Source organism: Salvelinus fontinalis, chromosome 39, assembly GCF_029448725.1.
Source record: "Salvelinus fontinalis isolate EN_2023a chromosome 39, ASM2944872v1, whole genome shotgun sequence".
In the NCBI taxonomy this organism is placed as follows: domain Eukaryota; kingdom Metazoa; phylum Chordata; class Actinopteri; order Salmoniformes; family Salmonidae; genus Salvelinus; species Salvelinus fontinalis.
The window spans coordinates 7,407,814-7,420,750 of NC_074703.1; the positions used below are offsets into that span (position 1 = coordinate 7,407,814).

The window sequence follows — 12,937 nt, forward strand, 5'->3', positions numbered from 1 at the left end:
TTGACTCCAGCTCTCTTTCTCACCTCTCCATTCTTTAACAGCCGAACATGTCACAATTAACTAGGATTGTTGAAAACAGATTTTGTATTTTTTTGCCCCCTTCCTTTGACTATCCACAATCTCCTTTCCCCCTCTCCCCATATCTCCCCCTCTCCCCATATCTCTCCCATCTCCTCTCTCTCCCCGTATCTCTCCCTTCTACCCCTCTCCCCATATCTCTCCCATCTCTTCTCTCTCCCCGTATCTCTCCCATCTCCTCTCTCTCCCCGTATCTCTCCCATCTCCTTTCTCTCCCCGTATCTCTCCCATCTCCTCTCTCTCCCGTATCTCTCCCATCTGCTTTCTCTCCCCGTATCTCTCCCATCTCCTCTCTCTCCCGTATCTCTCCCATCTCATCTCTCTCCCGTATCTCTCCCATCTCCTCTCTCTCCCCGTATCTCTCCCATCTCCTCTCTCTCCCCATATCTCTCCCATCTCCTCTCTCTCCCCGTATCTCTCCCATCTCCTCTCTCTCCCCGTATCTCTCCCATCTCCCCTCTCTCTCTCCATATCTCCCCTCTCTCTCTCCATATCTCCCCTCTCTCTCTCCATATCTCCCCTCTCTCTCTCCTCTCTCTCTCCATATCTCCCCTCTCTCTCCCCCATCTTCCCCCTCTCTCTCTCTCTCTCCCCCTCTCTCTCCATATCTCCCCTCTCTCTCTCCCCATATCTCCCCTCTCTCTCCCCTTATAATCTCTCTCCATATCTCCCCTCTCTCTCCCCTTATAATCTCTCTCCATATCTCCCCATATCTCTCTCTCTCCCATATCTCTCTCTCTCCCATGTCTCTCTCTCCCATCTCTCTCTCTCCCATCTCCCCTCTCTCTCTCCCCCTCTCTCTCCATATCTCCCCCCTCTCTCTCCCCATATCTCCCCTCTCTCTCCCCTTATAATCTCTCTCCATATCTCCCCTCTCTCCCCATATCTCCCCTCTCTCTCCCCTTATAATCTCTCTCCATATCTCCCCTCTCTCTCCCCTTATAATCTCTCTCCATATCTCCCCTCTCTCTCTCTCCCCATATCTCCCCTCTCTCTCCCCTTATAATCTCTCTCCTCCTCTCCCTTGTCTCTCCTTCGCTCCCTCTACTCCTCCCTCTCCCCCTCCTCCTCCTCCCCAGATGATGCTGTGACAGGGGAGCTCTCCAAACTGCTGAATGAGATGAAGATGTGTCGGGACAGAGACTACTCCTTTGAGGTGTGTTATGTTGCTATTCTCTTCATCTTTATCTTATAGATCCTTGTGTTGTCTTTGGAATCATTGCTGATGCTTGTGGTGATAAAACCAAGTCATTAAATTACTACCTCACTCTACTCTACTTAGGAGCTCTGCCAGACCATCTCATCCCACTCTCATTCCATGGAGAGCTTTGGCAGCGGTCACCTATCAGACGAGGAGCGACGCAGTAACGGCACCCTGAGCAGAGTCAGAAAGGTGAGCACCATTTTGGATCAGGGAGGGTGGATGGGACCAGGGGGAATCAAGGGGGATGTGGAGGGTGAGGACCATTTTGGATCAGGGAGGGTGGATGGGACCAGGGGGAATCAAGGGGGATGTGGAGGGTGAGGACCATTTTGGATCAGGGAGGAAGGATGGGACCAGGGGGAATCAAGGGGGATGTGGAGGGTGAGGACCATTTTGGATCAGGGAGGGTGGATGGGACCAGGGGGAATCAAGGGGGATGTGGAGGGTGAGGACCATTTTGGATCAGGGAGGAAGGATGGGACCAGGGGGAATCAAGGGGGATGTGGAGGGTGAGGACCATTTTGGATCAGGGAGGGTGGATGGGACCAGGGGGAATCAAGGGGGATGTGGAGGGTGAGGACCATTTTGGATCAGGGAGGGTGGATGGGACCAGGGGGAATCAAGGGGGATGTGGAGGGTGAGGACCATTTTGGATCAGGGAGGAAGGATGGGACCAGGGGGAATCAAGGGGGATGTGGAGGGTGAGGACCATTTTGGATCAGGGAGGGTGGATGGGACCAGGGGGAATCACGGGGGATGTGGAGGGTGAGGACCATTTTGGATCAGGGAGGAAGGATGGGACCAGGGGGAATCACGGGGGATGTGGAGGGTGAGGACCATTTTGGATCAGGGAGGAAGGATGGGACCAGGGGGAATCAAGGGGGATGTGGAGGGTGAGGACCATTTTGGATCAGGGAGGAAGGATGGGACCAGGGGGAATCAAGGGGGATGTGGAGGGTGGGGACCATTTTGGATCAGGGAGGAAGGATGGGACCAGGGGGAATCAAGGGGGATGTGGAGGGTGAGGACCATTTTGGATCAGGGAGGGTGGATGGGACCAGGGGTAATCAAGGGGGATGTGGAGGGTGAGGACCATTTTGGATCAGGGAGGAAGGATGGGACCAGGGGGAATCACGGGGGATGTGGAGGGTGAGGACCATTTTGGATCAGGGAGGAAGGATGGGACCAGGGGGAATCAAGGGGGATGTGGAGGGTGAGGACCATTTTGGATCAGGGAGGAAGGATGGGACCAGGGGGAATCAAGGGGGATGTGGAGGGTGAGGACCATTTTGGATCAGGGAGGAAGGATGGGACCAGGGGGAATCAAGGGGGATGTGGAGGGTGAGGACCATTTTGGATCAGGGAGGAAGGATGGGACCAGGGGTAATCAAGGGGGATGTGGAGGGTGAGGACCATTTTGGATCAGGGAGGAAGGATGGGACCAGGGGGAATCACGGGGGATGTGGAGGGTGAGGACCATTTTGGATCAGGGAGGGTGGATGGGACCAGGGGGAATCACGGGGGATGTGGAGGGTGAGGACCATTTTGGATCAGGGAGGGTGGATGGGACCAGGGGGAATCACAGAGGATGTGGAGGGTGAGGACCATTTTGGATCAGGGAGGAAGGATGGGACCAGGGGGAATCACGGGGGATGTGGAGGGTGAGGACCATTTTGGATCAGGGAGGAAGGATGGGACCAGGGGGAATCACGGGGGATGTGGAGGGTGAGGACCATTTTGGATCAGGGAGGGTGGATGGGACCAGGGGGAATCAAGGCGGATGTGGAGGGTGAGGACCATTTTGGATCAGGGAGGAAGGATGGGACCAGGGGGAATCACGGGGGATGTGGAGGGTGAGGACCATTTTGGATCAGGGAGGGTGGATGGGACCAGGGGGAATCAAGGCGGATGTGGAGGGTGAGGACCATTTTGGATCAGGGAGGAAGGATGGGACCAGGGGGAATCAAGGGGGATGTGGAGGGTGAGGACCGTTTTGGATCAGGGAGGAAGGATGGGACCAGGGGGAATCAAGGCGGATGTGGAGGGTGAGGACCATTTTGGATCAGGGAGGAAGGATGGGACCAGGGGGAATCAAGGGGGATGTGGAGGGTGAGGACCATTTTGGATTAGGGAGGGTGGATGGGACCAGGGGGAATCAAGGCGGATGTGGAGGGTGAGGACCATTTTGGATCAGGGAGGGTGGATGGGACCAGGGGGAATCAAGGCGGATGTGGAGGGTGAGGACCATTTTGGATCAGGGAGGAAGGATGGGACCAGGGGGAATCAAGGCGGATGTGGAGGGTGAGGACCATTTTGGCAATGTTGGGTCTGTGGTATCGTACCGTCGTATTGTTATCCTTGGATTGGAAAACCATGTTCTACTGCATCACTCTGGGGTCCATTACTGTAGTAACATTTAGTCACCAGGAGAGGGCAGCCTCAGACACGCTGTAAGGCAGACATGTTTACTGAACAAAAACATAAACGCAACATTTGACAATTTCAAAGATTTTACTGGGTTACCGTTCATGTAACGAAATCAGTTAATTTAAATTAATGAATTAGGGCCTAATCTTTTGATTTCACATGACTGGGAATACAGAAACATCTATTAGTCACAGATACCTTAAACAAAAAGTAGGGGCGTAGATCAGAAACCAGTCAGCATCTGGTGTGACCACCATTTGCCTCACGCTGTGAATAGAGTTGATCAGGATGATGATTGTGGGCTGTGGAATGTTGTCCCACTCCTCATCAATAGCTGTGCGAAGTTGCAGGATATTGGCTGGGACTCGAACACACTGTCGCACACGTCTATCCAGAGCATCTCATACGTGCTCAATGGGTGACATGTCTGGTGAGTATGTCTTAGTGTGCAGGCCATGAAGGAACTGAGACATTTTCAGCTTCCAGGAATTGTGTTCAGATCCTTGCGACATGCTGAAACTTTAGGTGAAGGCGACGGATGAATGGCACGACAACGGGCCTCAGGATCTCGTCACAGTATCTACGTGCTTTCAAATTGCCATCAATAAATACACGTGTTCGTTGTCCGTAGCTTATGCCTGCCCATACCATAACCTCACCTCCACCATGGAGCACTCTGTTCACAACGTTGACATCAGCAAACTTCTCGCCCACACAATGCCATTACGCGCTGTCTGCCATCTGACCGAAACAGTTGAAACCAGGATTAATTAGTGAAGAGCACACTTCGCCAGTGTGCCAGTGGCCATCGAAGGTGAGCATTTGCCCACTGAAGTCGGTTACGACCCTGGTGAGGACGACGAGCACGCAGATGAGCATCCCTGAGACGGTTTCTGACAGTTTGTGCAGAAATTCTTCGGTTATGCAAACCCACAGATTCATCAGCTGTCCGGGTGGCTGGTCTCAGACGATCCCTCAGGTGAAGAAGTCAGATGTGGAGGTCCTGGGCTGGCGTGGATACACGTGGTCTGTGGTTGTGAGGCCTGTTGAACGTAATGCCAAATTCTCTAAAATGACATTGGAGGCGGCTTATGGTAGAGAAATGAATATTACATTCTCTGGCAACTGCTCTGGTGGACATTCCTGCAGTCAGCATGCCAATTGCACACTCCCTCAAAACTTGAGACATCTGTGGCAATATGTTGTGTGAAAAAACTGCACATTTTAGAGTGGCCTTTCATTGTCCCCAGCACAGGGTCCACCTGTGTAATGACCATGCTGTTTAATCATCTTCTTGATATCCCACACCTGTCAGGTGGTGGATTGTCTTGTCAAAGGAGAAATTCTCACTAACAAGGATGTGAACAAATTTGTGAACAAAATGTTAGAGAAATACGTTTTTCGTTCGTATGGAACATTTCTGGGATCGTTTATTTCAGATCATGTATTTGGGGAGTTTCTCCCTTCTCTGCAGATCCACTTAAGCTCTGTCAGGTTGGATGGGGTGTCTCTCCAGAGATGTTTGATCGGGTTCAAGTCTAGGCTCTGGCTGGGCCACTCAACCATAAAGGCCTGATAGGTGGAGCGCAGCAGAAATGGTTATCCTTCTGGAAGATTCCACCATCTCCACAGAGGAACTCTGGAGCTCTGTCAGAGTGACCATCGTGTTCTTGGTCACCTCCCGGACCAAGGCCCTTTCCCCCTGATTGCTCAGTTTGGCCGGGCGGCCAGCTCTAGGAAGAGTCTTGGTGGTTCCAAACTTCTTCAATTTAAGAATGATTGAGGCCACTGTGTTCTTGGTGACCTTCAATGCTGCAGACATTTTTTGGTACCCTTCCCCAGATCTGTGCCCAACACAAGCTCTTATGCCAATTCCTTCGACCTCAGGGCTTGGTTTTTGCTGCATGCACTGTCAACTGTGGGACCTTTATATAGACAGGTGTGTGCCTTTCCAAATCATGTCCAATCAATAAAACTTACTACATGTGGACTCCAAGTTGTAGAAACATCTCAAGGATGATCCATGGAAACAGGTTGCACCTGAGCTCAATTTCAAGTTTTATAGCAAAGGGTCTGAATACTTATGTAAATAAGGTATTCCTGTTTTAAATTTCTAATACATTTGCTAAAATAAAATGAAAACTGTTTTCGCTTTGTCATTATGGGGTATTGTGTGTAGATTGATGAGGAAGAAAATGAATTCAATCCATTTTAGAATAAGGCTGTAACATAACAAAATGTGTAAAAGGGGAAGGTGGCGGAATACTTTCAGAATGCACTGTATATTTCTGTTCAGTATAGTGCATCCTCCTTCCTTCCGGGAAGTAACCACTGATCTGACATGACTGGATTGGTGAAAGCTATGTAATGGAATCCTTGCTTTACATCAAATCAGTGATTTTGCTGGAATTCACTTGTAGGAAGGCAGTAAGGTAGGAAGGAAGGGTGCGTGTTTTAGTACTAGAACAAGGCCTTGGTCAGCCTAGCTTCACCCCTGAGAGCTGATTGGTAGAAAGGCTTTCATCTCGTTTCTCTCGTTTCCAGGGAGATTGATACCTGTGGCGTTTGGCGTGGCACACTAACAGGAATTGATCTGGTCTGAATCAAACCACTGCCGCTGTGTGTGTGGTGGGAGTGGGTGGCTTGATGGAGCAACAGCCTCTGGGCTGGCCTTGGCCTTGGTTTAATAGAAGCACAAACACGTCTCAATCAGTCACACACTGAGGCGACGATGTAGGCGCAAACACAAACACACACACACACACACACACACACACACACAGAGCACATGTAATGGAGAGTATGCATTAGATTTTGTGTCTTCATGGTCAGTGTCTGTATGTGTGTCTCATACTTATTTGTATGGCTCTCTATGGATCTGGATGTGTGAATAAGTCCCCTGCACCCATACAGGCCTATGGGCTCATTTGTATGCATGCACGACCATTAGCATGACACACTGTAAATGTCAGAGAGTGGTGCAGCGTCTGTCCATCAGACAGACTGATGAATAAAAACATGGTCATCGTCCATATCTGCTGTAGGACACACTCATCAACTTCCTGGTTCCAGAGCTGAGGTATAACCATGGACATAGTGTTGGATGTCTATGTGTGTAGCCCACTGCCCTCCTCACTACGTCTGCTGTACACTACGGAAGGGCCTCGCTGGCTAGTAGCGAAGCCTCTTGGCAACGAATCCACACACTGGTTACTGAATAGAACAAGTCAACAGCCAGGTCACAAATAGGTGTTCGTCATGTTTGTTTAATAATGATGTGACATCAACGAATGACATATCAGGTGTCAATGTGGTGGCCCGTACCGACATGGTCTTGGTGGCCCGTACCGACATGGACTTGGTGGCCCGTACCGACATGGCCTTGGTGGCCCGTACCGACATGGCCTTGGTGGCCCGTACCAACATGGTCTTGGTGGCCCGTACCGACATGGTCTTGGAGGCCCGTACCGACATGGTATTGGTGGCCCGTACCGACATGGTCTTGGTGGCCCGTACCGACATGGCCTTGGAGGCCCGTACCGACATGGTCTTGGTGGCCCGTACCGACATGGCCTTGGTGGCCCGTACCGACATGGCCTTGGTGGCCCGTACCGACATGGCCTTGGTGGCCTATTGTTTATGTACTGTAAGGGACGTCTGTACTGTTGTGTCTAGAACTTGAATGTCTCTTCCATGACAATTCTGTGATTGTCACGTGTGATTGTAAGATGACCATTGACAATTGACAACACAGTCAAGCCCACACTACCTTAATAGTAGAACACAACAAACCAGCTTTTCCCCCACTAAACAAAGTACTTTGTGGTGTGAGAAAGTCAGGGAGTCCCACTACTCTACCCCCAGGCTTCCAACGGGCCTAGCTCTGACAAATCACCTCTACCATTCAACAGAGAACAATAAATATTCATTAGATAAGGACATGCTAATATTATTCCACCAGAGTGTATCATCATTCAACTGATCAGACCTGGAAGGACCTGGCTGCCTGAGTCCATGTTGAAGCCTGTGTCCCAAATGGAACCCTTTCTGGCAGCCTTTATGGCACCTTTTCTAGATCAAAGTAGTGCCCTAGTATGTAGGGAATAGGGTCCAATTTGGCACATGGAAAAAATAATAACGTATTAGTGTTAAGGTCATCTAATAGACCTGAAGACGTTGTGTGTGTGTGTGTGTGTGTGTGTGTGTGTGTGTGTGTGTGTGTGTGTGTGTGTGTGTGTGTGTGTGTGTGTGTGTGTGTGTGTGTGTGTGTGTGTGTGTGTGTGTGTGTGTGTGTGTGTGTGTGTGTGTGTGTGTGTGTGTGTGTGTGTGTGTAAGAGATAAATGATTATTGTGTGTTTTGTCGAGTATGTCTATGTTGCATTTTGTTTAGTCTTTTCACAATATCATAAGACTGGTGACCTTCTGGTTCTTCATTTATTTTCTACAGCAATTTCTCTCTCCCTCTCCTCCTTACTCCATCTGCCCCTCTCTATCATTCTTTCTCTCTCTGTTCCTGTCTTGCTCTTTTTCTATTTCCCCTGCCTCTCTGCCTCTCAATCTCACTGGGACCTTGGGCTTTCCCTCTGCATCATGTGGGTCACTGGTATTATCAGGAGACAATACCCCTTTCACAAGACCCATCTGAACATATATCCTCTTGGCAATACAGACCCTGTAAAAAGGGCATATTGTGTGTGTTAGAGTGCACGTGTGTGTATTATTTGTTTGTTAGGATCCCCAGTAGCTTTTGCAGAAGCAGTTGCTGCTCTTCCAGGGGTCCACAAAAAACACTAAACATTACAAAGTAACAAAACACTTATAGACAAGGAAAGTCAAACACATTTTAAATACAATTATATACAAACAATACAACAAAAATAATGTGAGTGTTTGTCCCCGCCGTTCCATGAGTTGTATTTTTAATCAGTATTTTTAAAGATCATTTTGCTGTTTGAGTAATGGGAGATGGAAGAGAGTTCCATGCGATCATGGCTCTGTTTAAAACTGCGTTGCCGGGAATTTGTTTTGGACTTGGAGACTGTGCAGAGACCCCTGGTGGTATGTCTTGTGGGGTGTGAATGAGTGTCTGAGCTAAATGTTATTTGATTATGCAGACAGACTGGTATTTTCGTCAGAGTAATAATTCTCATTAAAACTAGGAGAAGCAGTTAATCTCTTGTCAACCCTCAACCAGTGAAGACTGGCATGCATGTTGATGATGTTAGTTCTGTATGTGCAGTTAAATGTTCTGCGTTGTTTATGAGCCAGCTGCAGTTTTGCTACTGACTGTTTCCTTATTTAGAATTTTAGTGAGCTCACTGGCTTTGAGTGCTGTAAAGTGTGAAATCATCCGCATACGTAGGCATTCTAGTTTTGTTTAAGACCAATGGCAAATAATTTGTTAAAATAGAGAAGAGTAACGGCCCAAGGCAACTGCCCTGAGGGATACCTCATTGTAGATATTTGATGTTAAAGAAGATTCCATTAAAGAACACTGGGTTCTATTGGATAAATAACTCTCCAACCATGTGTTGGCAGGTGATGTAAAGCCATACCAAGTGCGTTTTTTCAATAATAATGTATGATCAATAACATCAAAGACTGCACTGAAATCTAACAGTACAGCTCCAACTACCATCTTATTATCCATTTATTTTAACCAATCATCAGTCATCTGAGTCAGTGCAGTACAAGTTGAGTGTCCTCTATATGCATGCTGAAAGTCAGTAGTTAACTTGTTCTCTGAAAAATAGCTTTGCATTTGATCAAACACAATTATCTCCATCAGTTTACTAAGAACAGGCTGTTAACTGATTGGGTGGCTGTTAGACCAAAGGGTGCTTTTCTATTTTTTGCAGTGGAATTACTTTAGCTTCCTTCCACTCCTGTGGACACACACTTCTTTAGGCTTTAGTTAAAGATCAAGCCAATAGGGGTGGTGATAGTCTGCTACCATTCAATAGTTTACCATCAAGGTTGTCTTTACCTGGATGCTTATCATTATTGATGGATAAAAACTGTTTTTCCACCTCTCCCACACTAACTTGACCAAATTGAAAACAGCAATCCTTCTCTTTTATTATTAAATATTTTATACCAAAATATGAAGGTTCACTGTTCAATGTTTTCATTTCATTTTTTAGTTTTTCCACTACTAGTGAAAAGAGTAATTGAAATGATTGGCAATACCAAAAGGTTTTGTTATGAATGGCCCATCGACTTCAATGAATGATGGAGATGAATTGGGTTTTCTACCCATGAGATCATTTAAGGTGCTCAAGTCTTTTTCCATTTTGTTTTAATGTCATTTATCTTTGTTTGGTAATACTTTCTTCTTTTTGTTAAGTTTGGTCACAGCATTTCTCAATTGACAGTATGTTGAGCAGCCTGACTTGTTTGCCACCTCTTTTTTGCATAATTTCTTTGAAACATGAAATGTTTCAGTTCGTCATCAATCCAGGAGGCTCTAACAGTTCCCACAGTTAGTTTCTTAACAGGTGCATGCTTGTCAACAATTTGCATGAATCATTTTCAAAAGACTTCCAGTTCTGCATCTGGATTCACTTCCTCATCTGGATTCACTTCCTCATACACATCAGACCAACACATTGTTTACATCTTTAGTATGGTATTGTGTTTCTCTGTAGTGACCTGGAGCAGGTGTGTGTGTGTGTGTGTGTGTGTGTGTGTGTGTGTGTGTGTGTGTGTGTGTGTGTGTGTGTGTGTGTGTGTGTGTGTGTGTGTGTGTGTTTTTAAATGAACAGTGTGTACTATATCTCTCTGCAGCGGCCCACTGCTCCACTTCCCACGGCCCAGGAGGAAGAGGAGGGTGAGAAGAGCTGTGGCCCCGCTGGGTTCTGGGAGGCCCTCACACCCTGCAACGGTTGTCACAACCTGGGCTTCTCCAGCCTGTCACAGGTACGCACACACACACACCACCCCCTTTCACTTGTATTCCTACATAGCCTCTTCCTCCTGTCATTAATACAACTGATAACCATTGTTATGGAGGGCCAGTATACTATGCTATATTGCCCTGTCTCAATCATAAGTCACTCTAATGGCCTGTTTCCCAGTTTGCATGGCTTGTTGTCTCTGAAACCCTCAGTTAATATACATCACCCAGCAGAATGCAGCTCTGATGGGCCATGTAACAATATGTTTATGTATTTCCATGACTAATAGAGCTCAGTGGATGTCGTCTTGCGTTTTGCACTTGGTGTGTATTTGTTGTTGTGTTGCTGTGAGAACTGCATAGTATCTCTCTCGACCACTTGCTCTCTTTCGCTATCTATCTTTCTGTCTATCTTTCTGACTGTCTATTTTTCTCACTACATACAGTTGAAGTCAGAAGTTTACATACACCTTAGCTAAATACATTTAAACTCAGTATTTCACAATTCCTGACATTTAATCCTAGTAAAGATTCACTGTCTTAGGCCAGTTAGGATCACCACTTTATTTAAGAAATGTGAAATGTCAGAATATTAGTAGAGAGATTGATTCATTTCAGCTTTTATTTCTTTCATCACATTCCCAGTGGGTCAGAAGTTTACATATACTCAATTAGTATTTGGTAGTGTAACAGTATAACTTTAGACCGTCCCCTCGCCCCGACACGGGCGCGAACCAGGGACCCTCTGCACACATCAACAACTGACACCCACGAAGCGTCGTTACCCATCGCTCCACAAAAGCCGCGGCCCTTGCAGAGCAAGGGGCAACACTACATCTAGGTTTCAGAGCAAGTGACGTAACTGATTGAAACGCTACTAGCGCGTACCCGCTAACTAGCTAGCCATTTCACATCCGTTACACTAGCATTGCCTTTAAATTGTTTTACTTGGGTCAAACGTTTCGGGTAGCCTTCCACAAGCTTCCCACAATAAGTTAGGTGAATTTTGGCCCATTCCTCCTGACAGAGCTGGTGTAACTGAGTCAAGTTTGTAGGCCTCCTTGCTCGCACACACTTTTTCAGTTCTGCCCACAAATGTTCTATAGGATTGAGGTCAGGGCTTTGTGATGGCCACTCCAGTACCTTGACTTTGTTGTCCTGAAGCCATTTTGCCACAACTTTGGAAGTATGCTTGGGGTCATTGTCCATTAGGAAGACCCATTTTCAACCAAACTTCCTGACTGATGTCTTGAGATGTTGCTTCAATATATCCACATAATTTTCCTTCCTCTTAATTCCATTTATTTTGTGAAGTGCACCAGTCCCTACTGCAGCAAAGCACCTCCACAACATGATGCTGCCACCCCCTTGCTTCACGGTTGGGATGATGTTCTTCGGCTTGCAAGCCTCTCCCTTATTCCTCCAAACATAACTATGGTCATTATGGCCAAACAGTTCTATTTTTGTTTCATCCGACCAGAGGACATTTCCCCAAAAAGTACGATCTTTGTCCCCATGTGCAGTTGCAAACCGTAGTCTGGCTTTTTATGGTGGTTTTGGAGCAGTGGCTTCTACCTTGCTGAGCGGCCTTTCGGGTTATGTTGATTTAGGACTAGTTTTACTGTGGATATAGATACTTTTGAACCTGTTTCCTCCAGAATCTTCACAAGGTACTTTGCTGTTGTTCTGGGATTGATTTGCACTTTTCGCACCAAAGTACGTTCATCTCTAGGAAACAGCCTTCCTGAGCGGTATGACGGCTGCGTGGTCCCATGATTTTTATACTTGCGTACTATTGTTTGTACAGATGAACGTGGTACCTTCAGGCCTTTGGAAATTGCTCCCAAGGATGAACCAGACTTGTGGATGTCTACAAAAAAAAATTCTGAGGTCTTGGCTGATTTCTTTTGATTTTCCCATGATGTCAAGCAAAGAGGCATTGAGTTTGAAGGTAGGCCTTGAAAGACATCCACAGGTACACCTCAAAATTGTCTCAAATGATGTCAATTATAAGTGAAATAGTGAAATAATTATAAGTGAAATAATCTGTCCTTAAACAATTGTTGGAAAAATTACGTGTGTCATGCACAAAGAAGACGTCCTAACCGACTTGCCAAAACTATAGTTTGTTAACAAGAAATGTGTGGAGTGGTTGAAAAACAAGTTTTAATGTCTCCAACCTAAGTGTATGTAAACTTCCGACTTCAACTGTATCTTTCTCACTATCTTTCTGAATATCTTTTTCTCTCTTCGTTTAGTTTCTCTCTCTTTCTCTCTCCCTTAATGTTTCTCTTTCTCTTGTCTCCACAACGGGGAAGAGCATCAGTAACCAT

The 12,937-nt window shown here is 46.9% G+C and overlaps 1 protein-coding gene across 3 annotated transcripts in view; it reads left to right on the top strand.

The window, feature by feature from the left end:
* The window catches only part of LOC129838664 (ankyrin repeat and sterile alpha motif domain-containing protein 1B-like), a 245,952-nt gene that overhangs the window by 54,859 nt on the left and 178,156 nt on the right, over positions 1-12,937 (top strand). For all 3 annotated transcript variants that reach the window (XM_055905781.1, XM_055905783.1, XM_055905784.1), the window contains exons 6-8: positions 1,158-1,234; positions 1,361-1,471; positions 10,496-10,627. In XM_055905781.1, coding sequence (XP_055761756.1) covers positions 1,158-1,234; positions 1,361-1,471; positions 10,496-10,627 — 320 coding nt within the window. The remainder of the gene's footprint in view (positions 1-1,157; positions 1,235-1,360; positions 1,472-10,495; positions 10,628-12,937) is intronic.